Source organism: Nannospalax galili, unplaced genomic scaffold (assembly GCF_000622305.1).
Source record: "Nannospalax galili isolate Female #2095 unplaced genomic scaffold, S.galili_v1.0 scaffold388, whole genome shotgun sequence".
In the NCBI taxonomy this organism is placed as follows: domain Eukaryota; kingdom Metazoa; phylum Chordata; class Mammalia; order Rodentia; family Spalacidae; genus Nannospalax; species Nannospalax galili.
This window is the reverse complement of record NW_008360304.1, coordinates 1631945-1652646: the sequence shown is the minus strand read 5'-3', so window position 1 is coordinate 1652646 and position 20702 is coordinate 1631945. Positions and strand designations below refer to the sequence as shown.

Sequence of the window (20702 nt, the reverse complement as noted above, 5' to 3'; positions counted from 1 at the left end):
CAGCCTCCAGTTCTAATTTTTTTTTTTTTTTTTTTTTATTGGTGGTCTTTTTCAGACAGCCTCTCCCTGTAGCTCCAGCTGGCCTGGAACTCACTATGTAGACCAGACTAGCCTTGAACTCAGCGTTCCTCCTGCCTCTGCCTCCTGAGTGCTGGGACTAAAAACATACACCACCATACCTGGCCCAGTTCTAAATTTTTTACGAATGGCCTAGTACAAGGTTCACTAGCACAAACACCATCACCCAAAGGGCTTTAAAATGCAATCATGAGCCCTACTACAGTGTGGTCTGTTCAGTACATCAGGGTTGAGCCTGGGAATTGTGCATGCTTAACAGACCCCCAGATGACAACACTGGTCTCTGGGCCAGGAGTGAGAACTGAATCCCATGGTAGCCTTTGAAGAACTGAATAAGAGTATGCCAGCAGTTGACAGGTGAGTCAGATACCTTAAAACAGGTATGGACAACACCATGCTGCTCAATCCACTGCATCACAGGTCTTCCGAGATCTTTTAAAATCGATTCTGATCCAGTATGTCCTTGTGTGTCCTGCTTACAGATGATTGTGCTTCCCAGGTCTTAGGCAACATTATGACTGCAGGTCCTCAGCACCATGCTTGAAACAGCAAGGACAGGGATGGAATGATTGTCATCACTGCAAGGGTGCCTAGGACAGAAATAGCATTTTCTGAATCTGTAAGAATAACAGTATACCTATCAGAAATTTGCCACGACATTAATGTAAATGGTTCTATAAAATTTTAGATTGTTGGCATAACAAAAGAATAGAAAATTTGTGACCCCTTTCCAAAAGAAAGCAGAGGGAGAAATGGAGCCAGTGCTGATAGCACAGATCTAATTTGACATCATAAGACTATTTTCTGTTGTTATTTTGTCTTTTTGAGGCAAAGACTCCTTGTAGCCCCAACTGGCCTGGAATTCATTATGTAGACTAGGCTGGCCTTGATCTGACAAAATCGCCTGCCTGCGGACCAAGCCTGGTTTCATTATACACTATTTGTAAGGTTACACCATCCAAAGGAATATAAGGCTAAAATTTATAACTGGGGTGAACTAAAAAAAAAAAAGAAAAGAAAACACAAACTAAAGGAGCCCAGGGAAATGGAGAATCACAGCTAAATCTTCTAGGGTCCACCTGAATGTGGATGTCTTCAGACAAAATCTTTTCCAAAATACTTCCCACCGCAGAAAATTTTCTCCCTTATCCGAACTCTCTCTTCAAAGAGAAATGCATTCCGGTGGCCCTGTGGATCTATGCACCAAAATTGAGAATGTAAATTATTTTGAGGTGGCAATTCAGAAGATGCTAGAAGGGGTGGGCATAGGTCAAGACTAAAGCGAAAAGTGAAAGCCTTGCAGGCAGCCATTGCTAAGTTCTCAGAATGTGGGAGTGCTGCGGCCAAGCCTGCAAGGACGTGTGTAATGGATCACAAAGCTTGGTGTACAGTGAGATGAAGCAGTTTGTGGGGAGCTCAGGTCAAAGTACTGGACCTGAGAGCCTGCTGTGCTGAGCTTTATCATCTCAGCAGCAACTTAAGAGAATCCTCACCCCAGAATGTGATGAAAATTCATCTACATACTGATCTAAACTCAAAGGGGGAGGAAAAAAAAAAAGACTTTATATGAGAAAAAAAAAAAGAAAACCTTTTCCCAATGTTTCTAAGACCTTTTTACTATGTCATTTCTCTTACTCCAGTTTACCTGGCACAATACACAGATTACTACCAGAGAGGATGGAGGAAAGCAATTTATAGGGAAAAAAAAAAAAAAAAAGCACTTCCATCCTTCTGAAAGACAGGACAGTGATACCAGTATTGCCACATGGAGACAGGTGGTACTGCAGAATTTTGACATCAACTCCAAAATGTCTTCCAGCATTCCACCTTTCTAAAAACACCTCTCAGCACTCCAGGTGTATCTCATTGGTAAAGCATTTGCCTATCATACAAAGCCCTAAGACCACAAAACACAAACCAAAAGATAAAAAAAAACAAAAAGTAAATAAATCTGGTGCACTGGCGCACACATGTTATTCCAGCAGACTGGAGGCACAAGGTCAGCCTCAACTACACAAAGATTTGATCTCACATCAACTACATGAAACCAACACTGGGACTATTATTGATGTCAACTGTTAGCATAATCTGAATTTCAACACAAAACCAAAGAGAGTGCTCTTCTGAAACAGTAGAGATGCCAACTGACCTGAAAAAGAGCAGCCAGCATTCCTGCTTTGTAAACTCTTCTGCATGGCACCAGAACCCCAATTCTCAGCAGCTTCATCCATGTTGTCTTTTATCACCCTAGGAAAAGAATAAAATCACTATTAGCCCTTTAAAATTCAGAAATTTTAATAAAAGTTAATAGAACAGTAAGATACCATTCTGTGCTGCATGGCTTAATTTTATTATGAAATAATTAGTTGTATTCAGAATGTCTCTGGTACAAAGAATCCCCATTTCCTCAAAGAATGTTGACTGAATTAAAATTCAGTTTTTTCTACTGTGGTATTGAACACTATAAACCTAAATACTGAAAGTTTCAAATATGCTAGTGATTTAAATTTGTTTTATTTAAATTTGTTACGTATGTGTGCAAGCCTGCACATTCAGTCACGATCAGAGCATAACCTGTGTGAGCTGGTTCTCTCCTACCAGAATATGCATTCTAGGGATCCAACTCCAGTTGTCAGGCTTGGCAGCAAGCACCATTATCCAGAGTCATCCTGCCAGTCTCATTGGAAAATATCTTAAGTGCTTTATGTTTTGTTTTGACACTGGGTCTCCCTATAGCCCATGTTGGCCTGGAAAATGCTATGTAGACCAGACTGGCCTCAATCTCACAGAGATCCATCTATCTCTGCCTCAGTGCTGGAACTAAAGATCTGCACAATCACATCTGGTTTAAGAGTTTTAAAGTAAAATCTTTGTCATAGGTCTTCTTTCATGGATTATTGGCTGGGTCTCGGTTGCATAGGGTAGCCTTGAACTCTGTCCAAGGCTTGCCTTGAAATTGGGATCCTCAACCTCCCAAAGTAAGTGGGATTATTGGACTGTGTCACTCTTTTGGGGAGGGGTTGGGAGTGAGAAACAGAGCCTGGGGGAAGGGCAGACCTAGAGAGATGGTTGCCCTTTGCAGGAAACCTGGGTTTGGTTCCCAGCATCCATATGGTGGCTTACAACTGTTAACTCCAGTTCCAGGGGTTCTAACACCCGCTTCTGGGCTCCAAGGGCATTGTGTGTATATACATGCACGAAAAACACTCATACATATGAAAATAAACAGTGCCTCACTATGCTTCTGGGATAAAGGGATCCTCCCGCTTCAGCTGGGTAGATGAGACTAGAGCCATATTTCACCACACCTGATTACAATTTAATTTTAAAAACTGTAAGGTCTTAGAAAAGAACTTAATTTCTGATTCCAAAGAATCATAGCTATCTTCCTAACAATGGTACTGGCAAATAAAAAAAATCAACTAATATTGCATTAAAATAATAGTTGTCATGGGCGAGTTCAGTGGTAGACGGCTTATATAAAGGCCTAGGTTTGAGTCAGCATGGTGGTGCACGCCTTTATTCACAGCACTGGGGAGGCAGAGGCAGGTGAATTTCTCTGAGGCCAGTCTGGTCTACAGGAAGACCTTATGTAAAAAAAGAAACCTAAGTTTGATCACCATCACTCCAAACAAAATAGTTGTCCATTAACTAAAGTGTTAAGGCATGACTGACTGTAACAAGACCACACAACTGGACAAAAATATTTCTTCAAGTTTAGAAATAAAAACATGGACTGGGCATGGACAGCACTTGGGAGACAGAGCAGGCAGATGTCTGAGTTTGAGACCAGCCTGGTCTACATAGCAAAACAAACAAAACATGTAAAGCTGGGATGGCTGTGAAGCAAGAGGATTGCTGTGAATCTGAAGCTAGCCTGAACTACACAGTGAGTTTGAGGTAAGCCTAAAACTCACTTAAGCAGCAAGACCCTATTTTTAGAGAAAACAAAAAACCCCGAAGGTCAATTAAGGATTGAGTATATACTGAGTATATGATAATGTTAAACTGTACCCTTTCGTGGGGGGAAAGGCATCTAACTACACAAAATGATTAAGCAAGTACATTTTTCATATACCAAACATAGTACCAAATACACTCCTATGATTTGAAGAATATTAAAGATATCCTACTTCTAAGACCTCAGCCACTCGACCAATACATCATTTATTTGCCCAGTCTTTGAGAGTGGCAGGAAAGGATACTGTTTTTCCACTGAGTATGCTATCATCTACGTATTACATACAACCTACATTGCATAATATACTAAATGTACAAATTTTGTAAATTCTAAAGGTGCATGTAAATTACATTGCACAGTCCAACATCATGGAGGCTGAGATATGCACATTACATGTGTATTGTAAAAATACAAGAGAATTTAAAGATACACATTGAAAACACTGCTATAAATTGATCACAGCCAATTATGATCCTTTGCCTTTAAAAAAATACTGCTTGCCTGTATGTAAGTGTACCCATGTTGCGCATTGCCTGTGGAGTTCAGAAAAGGGTGTTGGATTTCCCTGGAACTGGAGTTATGGATGCTAGCCATGTGGGTACTGGGAATCAAACCCTGGTCCTTTGCAAGAGCAGCTAGTGCTCTTAACCACTGAGCCATTTCTCTAGCCCTGACCCTGTGCCATTGTGGCAAGAATACAGACCACATACACGGTAAACTTTTCCAGGGAGAAATTTCAGATATTATCCTCTTTGCTTTTGGAGCTCACAAGATAACATTTGCTAGTTATCAGTTATGTAAGATTTGGAAACATAAAATCTAGTCATTTACAAATTGATTTTATCAAATATATTTTTGTTTTCTAAAACAGAAACATGTATCCCAGGTTGGGTTCAAACTTTAACTATGTAAATGATCTTGAAATCCTGATCCTTCTGCCACCACTTCCCAATTGCTGGGATAATTTTAGGCACCCTGGTCAATGGTGAAACAGATCTTGAAAATCTTAACTGATTTATTTGTAGGCAACTGCATAAGGGAAACCAGAAGGAGTTAAGGACCCTGCTAAAATGATCTTTATTTCTATGTGGGGTTTTTTTTTTTTTTTGCCTTTTTGAGACAGGTTCTTGTAACACTAGCTGGCCTCAACTCACCATGTAGACCAGGCTGGCCTTGAACCCACAGGGAGGCAGAGGGCCTCTGCCACCCAGGGGCTAGGATTAAAGACGTGTGTCACCATGCCCAGCTTTACTTTTTGTTTTTGAGACAAGGCTATACATACAGCTCCATGTGGTCTGGAACTCTTATGTACACCAGGCTAGCCATGAACTCCGGGTAACTGCCCTGCCCCAGTCACCCAAATGTTAATACTAATGTGTAACATACCTAGCTTTTTTCTCTTGGTAGTAGGGGTTGATCCCAGGGACCCTGAGGTTTCCAACTCAGCACGTTGTAGTCTAACATTTTGGTTTTGAGATAAGGTGTAAGTTGTAAAAGTTAGGCTTGAACTGGTACTGTGACCCTGTCCGGCATTGTTGAACTTGTGGTCTTCCTGCCTCAGCTTGTAGAGAAGCTAAGATGTACAGCTGTACCATCATGTCCTGTTCTATGAAGGCATTTCAAAAACAGGCTACCCCTGTGTGGCTCACCTAAGATCTTTTTAAAAATTATACAAAATAGAATGTGTATGAGTGTATTGCCTGCACGTATGCAAGCGCAGTACCTGTGCAATGTCCAGAGACCAGAAGATGGTAGCAGAGCCCCTGTAACTGGAGTTAGATGGTTTTTAGCCACACTAGGATGTTGGAAATCAAACCTGGGTCCTCTGCAAGAGCAGCCAGTGCTCTACCACTGAGCTGTCTTTCCAGCGCCACACACTTTAAAAAATATATTTTATTTACTGCTTTTGTGTGTGAGTGTACTGCCAGCATTTTATATAAGTGCACCTGTATCATTTAATGCCAACAGAAGTTAGAAGGCAGCATCAGATCCCCCAGAACAGTTGTTAGCTGCCACGTGGGTGCTAGGAGTTGAACCCAAGTCCTCTACAAGAGCAGTCAGTGCTCTTAACCACTGACCCATCTCTCCAGCCCCCCACACATAAAATTTCTTAAGCACCACAAGGTTGAAAGATAGTTAAGGAAACTCCTGGACCACAAGCAACTATTTTTTTGTTTTATTGTTTTCCCCTATAGCCTCAGAAGGACTAGAACTATGTAGACCAGGCTTGCCTCAATCTCACAGAAATCTATGTTCCTCTGTTCGCTGAATCTGGAATTAAAGGCATGAGCCACCAATATTTTAATCTGTTTCCTTTTAGGTTTTTTGTTTTGTTTTGTGGTCTTTTTGAGACAAGGTCTCCCAGCTGGCCTGGCACTGTGCAGACTGGCCTCAAACTCACAGAGATCAGCCTGCCTCTGCTTTCCAAGTGCTGGGATAAAAGGCATGGACCACCACATCCAGCTCCTTTTGCTTTTTAAGACAGAGTCCCCCATGTAAGCCAGGCTGGCCTGCATCTTTGTGTGTGTATGAGTGTATTGCCTGCATGTAGGTGAGTGCACCCATGGAGGACAGAAGAGGCTGTCAGATCCCCGGGAACTGGAGTTATCCACAGATGTTAGCTGCTGGCTTGCATCTTAAGATCCTCTTATCCATGCCTCCCAGGTGCTGGGATTGCAAGTAGGCACAACCATACCTGGCACAATAAAGTCATATTTAACACAAGATTACAATGAACTTAAAAAGCTCTATCCTTTCCTCACAAGAACTCAGTGACTTATTTATCAATCATGTTCATGAAAAGGCACTAAAGGGGTTGGAGAGATTAGCTGATGGTTAAAAGAATTTGCTGCTCTTACACAGCCCCTGAGTTCAGTTTCCAGCACCCACAATTGGGTGACTCATGACCCTCTGAAATTCCCAGTTCTAAGGGATCCAGCATCCTCTTCTGACTACTGCAGGCACCTGGACAATGTCCACACACACATTAGGTCCACATCTATTTAAAAAAAATGTTTTTTTAATTTTAAAAGGCACTAGAAATATTAAATGACACTCAGATTTTTTTCACCGTCTACTTACTGCCACTTTAAAATAACACCAAGATAATAGGGCAATCAAGAATGAGGAAAAACATCTTGCAGGTGTTACTATGTAGTCATATACATACTTCCAGAATGTAGCATTGTAGAAAATAGATATTAAACAGGTCTAATCTGCAGTTATGTTATTTAGGTGTAATAATGAAACATGCTAAACAGAACGTGGTGAGACAGGGTAATCCTTCCAGCCAGGACTCTCAGCTGGTACCTTACCCAGCATGTCTTCTCTGGGGTACACAACGTAAGTACAAAGAGATCTAATAACTGTATTTCTGTGAATATATTTTAATATGGCTTAAACAGGTAGCTCCTGTCTGTAAATCCTGCAAGGATTTTATATGAAATTTGAAACTATGAACCCTTGATTTATTCAACTCCTGAAATATTGGCCACTTTGATGTGAGTTGGGGGAAATCAAGACTAGAAGCCCTATTTAAGAGGGAAGAAGCTGCACGTGGGGAAAGGAATTGTAATTACTGCCAGAGCTACAGTGTGATTCAAGGCCAGTCATCCTATTTGTTAGGAAGTACTAGAATTTTTAGACTATATAACCATATTAATAGAGAACACAAATACAAAGCATAAGAAAACTCAAGAACTGGAGAGATGGCTCAGCAGTTAAGAACACTGACTATTCTTGCAGAGGACCCAGGTTTGATCTCCAGCACCCACATGGTGGCTAACAACTGTCCGTAACTCCACTTCCAGGGGAATCCAACACTCTCTTCTGACCTCTGTGAGCACTGCACAACATAGGTGCACTTACATACATGCAGGCACTACACTCATACACATAAAATATTTTTTCAAAGCATAAGAAAACTCTAATCTGTATAGTCTTAATCCTCACATTTCAAAATTTTCTGCTTCTCACTGGTGCAATTGCTGTCACTGCCCTCCCAGGAGCAAACCTCCCTTACCAAGCGTCAATCTTAGGATCCACTATGCTCTTACCTGCTTTCAGGCACTGTCAGTGCTATTTAACATCAAGCCCAAACTCTGGGGTACTAGTAAATCATACTGATTCTTCTAATGACCTCAGTCTGACCTTGGACAAAGTGCCTGTTCACTAACCCAACAAAATTGTCAAAAGTACTTAGAGGTCTCCACTCCAGGCAACCAGGAGGTCATCGCACCTCAGAAGGCCAAGAACAGTATGAGATTAGAAATGGAAAATAATCACAACCTAACACAGAAGAGTGAGATAAGCAGTGAACAGGTTCCACAGTAGGTAGGGACTGGGATGGAAGGCAGGAGATGGTGTATGGTCCTGCTGAGACAGCAGAGGCTGAAATAAACCATACTGCAGCAACTTCAAAATGTTTTTTTCTTGACTACTTTCATGAAGTGACTAAAAGGATAATCTCTAGGGTGCTAGCTTTTCTTTGTAATGTCTCAAATGCAGGCAAAGTCGGCCTCAAATTCATGATCATATTGTCTGCTGGAGTCCTCTGAATGCAATACCCATTCATCTCTCTCCTTCTGTGTACCCACTGGAGATTGGTACAGATCAGTCACCACCTCACAGGTCTGAATTGGCTACTTGCTTTTCATTCTGACTTTCCCCCTTCCAATTCTTCAGTAGCTAAATTAAAAGGCAGAACATATCACTACCTTCCCCATGCCTCTCGAGTGACAGATTTGGGGAAAATCAGGATCTTACTCTGTGTCTGAAGCACACATACAACCCAGCAGACAAGTATTTAGGAAAAATTGTGTAAAAAGGTTTTTGTGAAGTGAATGACCAAGAGCTTGGAAAATGCCTTTAAAAGCATTTCCTCTTCCTTACTCTAAAGAATAAAACCTTACCAAGGAACCAGTTTACCTGCAAAACCTCCAATTTTGTTCAAGTATCAGCTAAATGTCTCCTGAGGGGCCTGTGAACTGCAATGGACACACCGGTTTCTTCACTCACAGCAATACACATCAGCTCCATCACCAGTGCACAGAACCAATTCCATTATGAAGAATGTGCTATCACTTGCTCTGTCCATAACACCATGGTGGGGAATCAAGCCTAACACCTTGGTGATGCTATGCAAGTATTAAACGACTATGCTATACTTCTAGCTCCAATATTTTAAGTCTGTAGCTTCTAAAATTCTCACTGACTTTAACACTAGACTTCAAGGCCCCTGATGCTCGATCATATCTTTATTCCTATAGTTCTTGTCAATATCTTTACTAATTTTATATACACTTGTTGAAATTCCAGGGAGTAAGTTAAATTCTCATCATCCAGTTAGGACAGGCATCATCTAAAGAACTTACAAATGCAACGAACAAGCCAATACACTAATTCTATTCTATAAACATGTTTTCACAACACAGGTCCCCACACAGAGAGGAAAAAGGGACATAAACTAGGCACAAGCCAAGACAGTTCTGGTGTATGTAGAGAGGAGCAGCCAGCCATAGGGTAAAAGGAAATTTAGCTAAAATTACTGCAGGGAAATATGCAAATGTATGTTTGCATTTGAGCATGTAATATACTGAAAAGATGTATTTCCAAAAGGATACACAGGAAATCAGATCTGGCCACCCCTGGATAGAAAAGTTGGGAGGCAAGTAGACAGCATAGGAATTTGCTTATGTACCACTCTATGCTTACAACCACATATTTTGAAATTTCAAAACTGTATTTGACAGCTGGTTTACTGGCAAAACGGTATTTCTTGACTTCAAAGATAACTACAATGGGAGGGGGGCTAGCGAAATGGCTCAGCAATTATGAGCACTGGCTGACCTTACAGAAGACACAGGTTCAAATCCAAGTACCCACATGACAACTCACAACCATCCATAACTCCATTTCCAGGGAATTCAACGTCCTCTTCTATCCTACACAGGCACTGCATGACATGGGTGCACCTACCTACATGCAGGCAATACACTCATACACTTAAAAAAAAAAAAAATAAATAAATAAATAAATAAATAAATAAATAAAGGGAAGTTTGTGGTGTACTTTCTAAATTTGAAAACTCAAGGGTTGTTAGTCCATCTCTGGCTTCCAATTTCTTCATGCAGCAAGTGACTAAACGCAAACAAAACCATGTGTATCAAATGCTCTGTGCCATAGCATGCTTCTTTAAACAGACGCAGTTGTGGCCTTCTACAAGCAGTGAAGCTTTCCATGTATTCCAACATTGAAATTCAACCTGGTACCACAGGGACACCCTAAACAGCTCCATTTCTACAGATATAGAGAGCATGTGAGCCTTGTAAATGAACTGCATAAACTTCACTGGTAAATGACTTGTCATGTTTTTACTATCAGTTGCTACTTTTACTGATGTCAATTAACAGAGATTCTCCAAGATCCTTTCCCAAAGCATGGGATTTTAAATGATAATATACGGAATATTTGTCACAAGATCCTTCCATCCTGACTTTGATTCACCTATTCTTAATAAAAAATTACAACTTTAAAAGCCATGTTTAATTGGCACGTTTTGTGTTGCTTGGAATCCCAAGTGGGTCTGTGAGCACACTCCCACACTCTACCATCCAGCTACATTCAATGCCCCAATCAGTAGGTCTTCGTTTCTGTACTCTCTAAAACTACTGCATGTACTTTATCTGATCCCTGCCTGTAGTCAGAGGTGCTCAAATGAAACCTCCCCCAAACTGCTAATTACCTGAAAAACAAATCCGACTACTGCCATGTTTTCCTTAAAACTTTCTTTTGGATTTATTGTGCTAGTGTGCATAGCATGGTGTTTGTGGAATTTAGAGAGGCTGAAGGAGTTTGTTCTCTCCTCCTACCATGTGTGTGGACCCCAGGGATGAAAAGTGAGGTCTTCAGGCTTGGCAGCAAGCACCTTTACTTAATGGGTCTCACCAGTCCCACCAACTTCTACCTTTTAAAAGACTAGGCTGCCTTTGAAGTCTTGCCTTAGCCCCCCAAGTAGATGGGAACATAGGCACAAGCCACTGTGCATGAACATCAGTCTTTCGAAGTCTCTTTATGGCTCTTCCTAATGATAGAACTGTATCTGACTAGTTTTCCATGCTTACTACGGGTTCCCACCAGCTGTGTGCACATTTACTAGTTCCCAACCTTGTCTAGTAGCAGACATTATCAGACCATATCCACTACCCAAAACAGATATAATTTACTGGAAAATTGTATTTGTACCGGTCCAAATCCCTGGACAACAGGACTCCCAACTCCTATTTTGCATTAACAATACACATCTTTGAGTTTTCCTTCCTTCAGCCTGCCTTTCAATTCATGTGAATGCAAAACAAGTCTCAAAATATTAACATTACTTCCAATAATGCTTGACAACCTTTGATCTACCATAAGACCTTATCTGCATCTTTTTTTTCCCGTCTTTTTTTATAATCAGTCATTTCCTCTATCTTCTGTCACTAATCTGGAGTTGTGCGCAGAAAAGGTGTCCCTTCTAATACCCCACATTGGCTTCATTAATCCTAAAAGGAGTAAACACTAGTTTGATTGGTGCTTTTATTCCATTACCCATACCTACTACAGAGCTGGCCATTAACAAAAATGATGGTTATTTCTTTTGTAAAACACATTCTTGCCCAGGAATTCATAGTCCTCCTGCCTCAGCCATCTGAAGATTGGCATTAAAATGGCACCCAGCTTGTAGTGTCTTCTTACCTAAGCAAAAGCAATATACTATTCGCAAACAATCTAACAATTCATTCATAAACCCTATATATTTTTATAACATCTTTTATTGTATTAACCAAATACTGTGCTAGCTTCTTAGCTACAAAATACTCATATTAGCCTTTTACTACACATTAAGCTTCCCTTAACAAAATGGGTACGGAAGTGTTTCAGAACTTGCAAGTTGGTGGGTGAGGAGTCAGGAGTATTTGCAAATATACAATGAGGTTTCCTGGGGATAAAACACAAGCCTAAATATGAATTATATTCATATAGGCTTTTACATCCAGAGTGAACTAATTCTCAGTATTTTTATGTGCTTCAGTTTTGACTTTTAGCCCTCATACGGATATCTCTACTTATGGCATCCTGTCAGTGCTCAAGAGTTTCGGATTTGGAACTATTTGGTTTTCAGGATGACCTAGAAAATATTATTCACTTGCCTCCAAATGCTGCGGTAATAAGTGTATTTTGTCGTATCTACCTATAAATTACTTTTAACATGATAAAATTACCTTAAAAGAACCCAAACTCATTCTGTTACTCAGACTACTGTGTTTGTAAGCATGGTAGCCAAAGGAAAATTATTAAAGGATGAACAGGAATATTATCAAAACAGTTGAGTGGTCTAATGTAGTGAAAATTACTTCTAGCCTTAGTACTACAGTACTAAAGAAGGGAAGCCTGGGGTAAGGCTAGGAACCAGTGATAGGATAAGAAAAAAAAACATGGGAACTTAAGGAACTAGCAAAGATACTGGATGATATACAAAAATCCATGAAACACTTATGACTATTTCAAAGTGCTAATAGCCTTAAAATCCTATTCCCAGTTCACTCTGGCATATAAGGATACTTAACCATTTTATTAAATGTATTAGTACACTTATATTTCCTATATCAGCCATATAAAGTTTTAGCTAACTTGAGCCCATTTGTGTTGCAAAAGTACCACTGTAGTGTGGTTTTAACAGTTTTGTCAATAATGTAAACTCAAAGTTTCAAAATCCTTTCCAAATATTGTATTATATATTCATCTCCAAGTCTTATCATCTGAGGCCACAATGAGACGGAAAGAAGGAACTGCTATAGAACTCTCCAGACTTGGTGGCTTTCACATTCTAATTACAGCTTACTATAAATTCACGGTACACACTTAAAATGAAGGTACATGGCACTTTTTCCCAAATGAAAACAAAAACCAAAATAAGAAATGCATATCATTTAAAGATTAATTTGCTCTTCTTAGAAATACTTAAAACCATTGTAAAAGCAATTCAGAAAAGTAAACTATATGCTTTTTAGGTAAATTTTAGTATCTGCAATCCACCCAGGGAACAGTGAATGTACTAACCAGAGGTACTGTAGGTACAGGACATTTGCCCGACAGGCCCCAGGGTTTAATCCCCAACGCAACAAAAAGGATTATACTAACTCAAAGGTCACAATGAAGTGAGTGAGTATCTGAAAACACCAGGGCAATATGGTGGCCTTTATTTAAAGGTACTTGAATATTTCAATAATCAACACAAACACCAATTCAGAGATATGTCTTTTTAGGTTTAGTTGTTTTGGTCTTTTTGAGACAAGGTCTCCCTGTTGCCCCAGCTGGAATTCACGATCAGGATGGTCTCAATCTCACAGAGACTCACCTGCCTCTGCTTCCCAAGTGAGGTAAAGGCATGCATGCCCAGCCAGATAAATGTTTTGAAAGTAGTATCTAAGTATATATTATATGTTAACATACTTTTACACTATAATTTGTGGTTCTCCCCCCCCCCCCCCCGCCGCCCCATGCATGCTGGTCAAGAGCTCTACCACAGAATTACATTTCTCAATGATTGTTTTCAACTCAACCTTAGCCAGGAGTGATGGTGCACATGCCTCTGATCCTAGCATTCAAGAGGCAGAGGCAGGAGATCTGTTCTGACTTTCAGGCCAGTTGAGAACACCAGGAGAACCTGCCTCAAAAGGCCTTTAGAAAAAGAAAAGTGTGTAGATGTATACAAACAACTTATTTGTACAAACCTGCATGAGGACTAGGACCATCAGAACGATTTTGTCATTTTAACTACTAGAATCATCATCAGTGTAAAGAATTACCTACAGGATGTGAATATGGAAAACTTTCACTATTATTCCAGGAATTTCCTTACAAGTTCCTAGAACCCAACTTTTTTCCACTTATGTTGGTTTTAATCTTCTCTTCAACTCACACAAAAGCAAAAGGGAACAAGCTGATTGGCACTGTTTCACACTCAATAGAAAGGCCTTTTCCTGTAGGCAATTTAAGTAGTAGGCTTTCAGTCTTCATGCTTGGGGAATCCAATTCCAAACACCACAGTACTTTGTAGAGTTGATACACAGAACATACACTGCAATTTTAGTTTAAAATTTTTATTTCACTTGTTAAAATTTGTCTTCTCCGACACTGTCAACCTGGTAATTCATTTTCCAGTCTCAGAGCAAGATGTCTTGATGCTCATCCATTCAACCATTTTCTCCTCCCTTTCGCTTCAGTGTGCTTATTCTTTCATAACATTCTATTCAAAACTGGGGAAGTCATATTTTTGATTGGCTCTTCTTAGTCTGACACTCTAGTACAATGGTGTAGATGTTTAAGATCTTTTCGTCCTTCCATATTTCTCTGGCCACATATACTAGACTTCAACCTTAAATGGAAGAATAGATTCTATTTTCTTTACTGTTACAGGAACCAGTTGAGATAAACATGTTCAATAAATACTTATTGAATGAAAATACTATCTAAGACTCTCATTCACACACTTTTATTGGTACTGAATTATCTATTCCTTTCATTATATAGCGTAGCTCACACTGATCTTGAACTTAGGATACCTTGCTTTAGTGTTCTGAGAGATCAGATTACAGGTATGCATCAAGATTGTCTTAGAAAAAACTCACTTTAAAACTTTAAATCATTTCTTTCTCCTGAAATTTCTTTCATCAGTTAAAAAAATAAAGCCATCACTTAGATTCCTAGGATTTAGTTCTAGTAAACCCTTAAGACACCAAAATGCAGTGTTAATAAAATGGCACAGAATCTGCACAGAACCTACACCACATTCTCTTATGTATTTTAAATCATAAGTCAGTTATAATCCAATACAGTGCAACATAAACCAGGTATAATGGACTGCTTAGGGAAAAACAAGAAAAAACTTTTACATATTCAGTGTAATTGAGTTTTCAATCCAAGACTGATTGAATCCACCAAGTTGGAACTCATGGAGAGGGCAGACTGTACTTAATGCCAAGCACTGCACGAATATTGTGAAAACTGGTGACAAATAAGACACGGGCACAAAACATATACACTTACAAAATAAAACAAATACAAAGAAATGATAAAATACTCATAAAAGAAACTGCAAAGCTATCTGGGAGGCAGAGGAACCACCTGAAGGTTTAGTAAGCAAGATGGAGAGGTATATTGAATGGAGAAGATGAACTGAGAATAAATCATATCAAGTCCTTTAGCTTAAAACACAGGTTTCATTCCACATGGGGAGGGTTGCATCTGAAAAAGGAAAAGGATGGGTGTGACTACTTGAAAAGGACTGGGTGGAGACAAACTGCAAAAGGAATAGAATGGTTAGGAAGCTGTCATTGTCATAGAAAGGGTTTTTCATAGTTTTTAAAAATCTCAAAAACCTGGAGAGGTGGCTGAATGGTTAAGAGCTGTGGCTTCTTTTTAGAGGACCTGGTCTGGCTCCCAGCACCTATATGGCAGCGAACAACTACCCTCAACTCTAGTTCCAGGGGATCCGACGCGCCCACTTCTGGCCACTATGGGCATTGCACACATGTGGTACACTTAAATGTATGCAGGTGAAACACTCATACAGATTTAAAAAAATCCAAAATCCAAACAAACCACTGCTAACACCAAAACATTAACAATTCCACCGAATTAGTAGACTTTCCTTTTCGTAGCTACAGTCTCTCACCATGGCTCTTGAAAACTTACCTTTGGTGCCTTGACCCTTCATTCCAACTGGAACCTCTTAGAAAACTTTGCATCCTCCTTTCTTCTGGTAATATGCTAATCCATTAAATTCATATCTGAATTATTCACCCAGGAATCAAACATTCCTCAATGCCATTAAATGTCCCTTCAATTATTGAATGTGTACCCAAGGACATCAGTGGTTTCTGCTTTGTAGAGCACTGCTACTAACACAGTTACACTAAAGCTTAGCTGCCTAGATAAAACTTCACTTTTAACTAGCAATGTGTGCTAGGGACTGCACATACCAACACTTCAGCTCTTCCTCTCAGCTATTATCCAGAACCTAAACCAATGTTTTTTGGCAGGCTAGCCTTAACCCCTTAGGCTTCTATTATGTGCTCAGGTTCTCTCCTGTAATTAGCCCTTTTAATTAAGTCATCTTGTCACCTGATAACCCCCTGCACCTCTCTTCTCCAAAAAATACAATTTGTTCAAAAGTTATCATTAGCCTCCCCAGTTTTCACAAAGTGGGAATTCACTTCTAAGTTTTTCAAGCACTTTCCTTTTATTAGTATTCTGTGTGTGATATCTGTGGGCACTCATGCCATGGAGGTCAGAGGAAAACTTACCAGAGTCAGTTTTCTCCATCCAAAATTGTGGGCTCTTGGGCAAGCACCTTTACCCACTGAACCACCTTGCTGGCCCTCAAAGCTCTACCTATGTCCATTATTACTATACTGTATCTCTTTGCATATAACCAACTAAACTTTAAATAATAACAACAGGGACCTGAGTTTGTTCACTTTTATACTTGCCGGAATAAGTACCATGCCTGTCCTTGAATCAGTGTAATTCATTCAAACACTTTAAGAACTTCCTAGAAAGTGAGTAAACCACTGCATGATGGACAAGATTCCTACTTTGCTAGGGCTGTATTTTCTTCTCTCCCTCCCTTGCCTCTTTTGTGATATTTCCAGGTTGAACCCAGAATCTCAAACATGGTAGGCAAGTGCTTAACACTCTGAGCTACATGCCCAGTCATTTTTGGGTTGTTAGTTTTCTTGAGACAGGTTCTCATTTAACCCAGGATAGCCACAAACTCACTATGTAGGTGAAAATGATCCTGAAATTTGTGATCTGCCTGGCAACACCACACCTGGCTGGCCAGATACTGAGATGGGACAAAAATTAAGAAAAAATAAACTCTTTATACAAACGTTAGAGAGAAATTCTGTATGACAATTTTTTTCAGGAGCAATTTTCTAAAATTCTTAGAGATTATCAAGTAGATAAAGCACAAATAATAAAAGTGAAAGAGTACAGTGTAAAAGTGCACAACTTACTTCCAGAGAACTGGGTGCTCAAAGCTGCTCTATGGCAAAGATCAACTATTTTTCTGCAAGAAATAAAACTCATACCACCACATTATGATGAATATACGCCAACTGTTATTTTTGTATTGCAGGGGACCACACCTAGGGTCTTGTTCATACTAAACAAGCTCTCTACATGCTCCAGTCCTACTTTAACCCTACATTATTCATGTCAGTAAGTTACCGTCTATAATGGAATTCTGAGATTATAATTGATGATATAAATTTGACAGTTACTATGCTATACTATTAAAGATTAGTGTGAACCACATAATCAATTTTAAGTTTCCAAGTAAAATGAAAAAGGAAGAAAAAGCAACAGCTGAGATTAGCGCAGTATAGTTTTTTTTTTTTTTTTTTTATTAAGCCCAATATATTCTGACTGTCACTCCAACAAATAGTTGAAATAAGCTATTTTAACATTTTTCCTTCATATTAGCCTTGGTGAACTAATTCTGATGCTCAATTTGCTTCAGAAAAACTTACCTATAATTGAATATAAAACTTAAGTGCCAAAAGACTAAAATATCACAGTGTTCAAAGAATGCTTAATACTATCTATATATATATTCAAAGCTGATTGTTATTGAATACAAAAGTGAAGGTGCAAAGGTAGATTTGCACATAGTTGAAAGTGCATTTAGTGCTGTGCTCATAACAACATTTTAAGTATAAATTATTCAGTCCCTCAATCTCACTAGTCCCATCCCAAAGTACTCAGTAAGCACACTAGCCACTGGCTGATCAGCACAGCTCCACAAAGATTCACTTCATCCAGTTACCTCTTCACAACTCATTAAATCAGCATAGGAGTCTTCTTTCTTTTTAGAATGGAACTTCATAGGCTCCCTTACCTAAAACAGCAGCTGCCATTTCCTTATCCTTGTGATTATATGGTGAGCTCCTTCCATTATATTTGCTCTTATCTACAACACCCCAGCTAGTGCCCTTAGAGTAAAACACCAGGAAAAACACTAGCCACAAATATATCCAGCACACCTTGATTACAAGAAGCAATGTTACAAGATTTACCTAGGTGTTCAGACACTGTTAAATTATTTTGCATATACTTAGTGCTATATATTGGCTTATAAAACAAATGAATAGACACTTGTGACAGAGTCTTTCTACCATATTAGACCAGAAATTTGAAAAATAACTCAAAATTATGAGAATCATAGTTTTGATCAACCTATGAAATCCTTAAGCTTAGTTTATTTAGCTCTAATCCTCGTGGGACAACCAACACATAAATTAGACATATTTTATTAGAAGGCCAAAAATTAGGAATGTGAACAAATACAAAGTTCAAGACATCTCCTTTAAAAATTATTATTAGGGCAAAGGATGCCTCTGAGAGCACTTCCTTAGAAGTATGTCTTTTTAAAAATAGGCTGATTACTCTATATGTTACACTGCACGCGCACACATACACATACATACACACACACACACACACACACACACACACAAAGCACTGAACTTTTGTAGAGACTTAATTCATTTTATTTTTACAGGACTTAATCACTTTTTGTCTAAAAGAAATTTGTGATAGATAATTGAACAGAAATGTGTCAAGGAATAACTTTGTATTTAAAAAGGTTTTCTTCTCTTGTTTAGTATATATTTGAATACTTCACTTTGAAATAAGTTGGTTACTTAACCCATCTCTATGCAGGAGGCCTATACTGTAGTTCTGGGTTTCTAAGAGCAAGGAATTTAACTCTTGGACAGAAGATAGAGAAAGCACAATGTTAAAAGCTAAAAGCTCAGGACATTCTTGATCACATATAAATGAACTACTACACAGCCAAACCCTGTTTTAGTTTACTAAAAAATGCTTAATCAATGGACATTTCCTGGAGAAAAATCACAACACACTAAATTCTATGCTAAGAAGATCTCTGGGAAGCAAAGTGACTGAAGATCTGGATTTCTACTGGAAACAAAGTTTCTTCCACGGATATTCTTTGCATACACTGATCTAAGACACAACCAGTGTTGGAACAAACTGTTATCAACATGAGTTCTCAATATGAACCAATGTTTTAAATATACTACTAATTTCCAATGTACTTCTTTTTTTAGGCATGGTCACACTATGTAATCCTGGCTGGACCGGAACTCAGAGATCCACCTGCCTCTGACTCTGGGAAGAAAGGCAAACACTAGCATAAGATTTGTTGACATTCACAAATAAATGAAATTATTTTCTCCTTTACCCCTGGATGAGTGTCATTTTCTAACATGACTAATGAAAATGAAACAATGCAAATGAGATGTTTGACATACTCCTAAATGATTATCAAATTTTTATTTTCTATCTAGAAAAGTAAAAGAAAAGCTTACAAGAAAGAAAACGTTAACCCATCACTGAATCCACTAAAATGCTATCATTTCAGATATATTTACCAGGATGCAAGTAAGCAAAGACCAAAACAGTTTTCCAATGCTGCCCCCATCAGGCTTAGGGGCATCCAAACACAAAAACACAAAAACTAAATTGTTAGGTTGTTTCAACACTAATGCCAGGATAGATGACAATCACATAAGTAAAAATTTTAATGAAAATTTCAAAATGTACTTTATGTGTGTGTGCATGGAGACCACAGGCAACCTCAGGTGCTGTCCATCTTTCTACCCCTCTGAGACAGGTTTTTTACACATGGGCTTGGAGCTTGCTAGACTGGCTGCCAGAAAGCTCAGGGGACCCACTTGTCTCTGCCATCTCATTAAACACAGTTTTCTATTTCCCTTCTTCACTTGCAATAATTAGGTTTGTGAATAAAAGTTTTTAAAAAAAAGTATAACACAAATATAAAGCACGCAGCAGTACAATGTCTAATCTGAAATGACGGATTTTGCAAAGCTTGTTAACTGGCAACAGCTTGAAATGCTTAGGGATGGATTACACTGGCATTGGACAGACATCCTAAAGCCTCTATAATGTACTAGCATATTGTTACCACATAAAATGGGGCAAGGAAACAAACCCAGGGCCAGGCATCACTGACATACATTCACCAGCCCTATGCCTCTTTTTAGAATCGAACCTTTAACGTTTTTAGTTGTTTGCCTTTAACGGCTTCGCTATCTCTCCAGCCCTATACCTCTTTTTAGAAACAACGTTTAACAGATTATACAACTGGGATCCTCAATCCACCAATTCTAGCATCACCCAGGAACCTGTTGGAAATGTTTATCCTTTTTTCCTGCCTGAGGTGTAAAGAATAAGAAACTGAGGTTGAGAGCCCAGACATCTGTGTTAAAGGAGCCTTCCAGATGATATGAATGCTTTGTAAAGGTTTGAGAACTACTAATTTAGAAGGGATGGCCATAGCTCCTGTCCCTTGTGAATTTTTCCAGGGTTATATCTTAAGTTATAAAAAATTCTCCTGAAGACCAGGTGTGGTGGTGCATGCCTTTAATCCCAGCACTCGGGAGTCAGAGGAAGGCGGGTCTCTGTGAGTTCAAGGCCAGCCTGGTCCACACAGTGAGTTCCAGGACAGCTGGGGCTACAGGGAGACCCTGTCTCAAAAAGACCCCCCCCCAAAATTTCCTGAATACATAAT

General features: G+C 39.2%; 1 protein-coding gene across 4 annotated transcripts in view; it reads right to left on the bottom strand.

The window, feature by feature from the left end:
- Positions 1-297: 297 nt before the first annotated feature.
- Positions 298-20702, bottom strand: part of Pspc1 (paraspeckle component 1) — an 86791-nt gene continuing 66386 nt past the window's right edge. The window contains exons 7-8 of one of the 4 annotated variants that reach the window (XR_001872211.2): positions 2228-2325; positions 298-695 (exon numbers count right to left, since the gene is read on the bottom strand). Coding sequence is in view for 1 of the 4 variants with exons in the window: in XM_017795909.2 (XP_017651398.1) it covers positions 15287-15325 (39 nt within the window). In the remaining 3 variants the exon portion in view is untranslated. Of the gene's footprint in view, positions 696-2227; positions 2326-14165; positions 15326-20702 lie in introns of those variants that run through there. The other 3 variants (XR_001872210.2, XR_003847971.1, XM_017795909.2) reach the window with 3 other exon arrangements.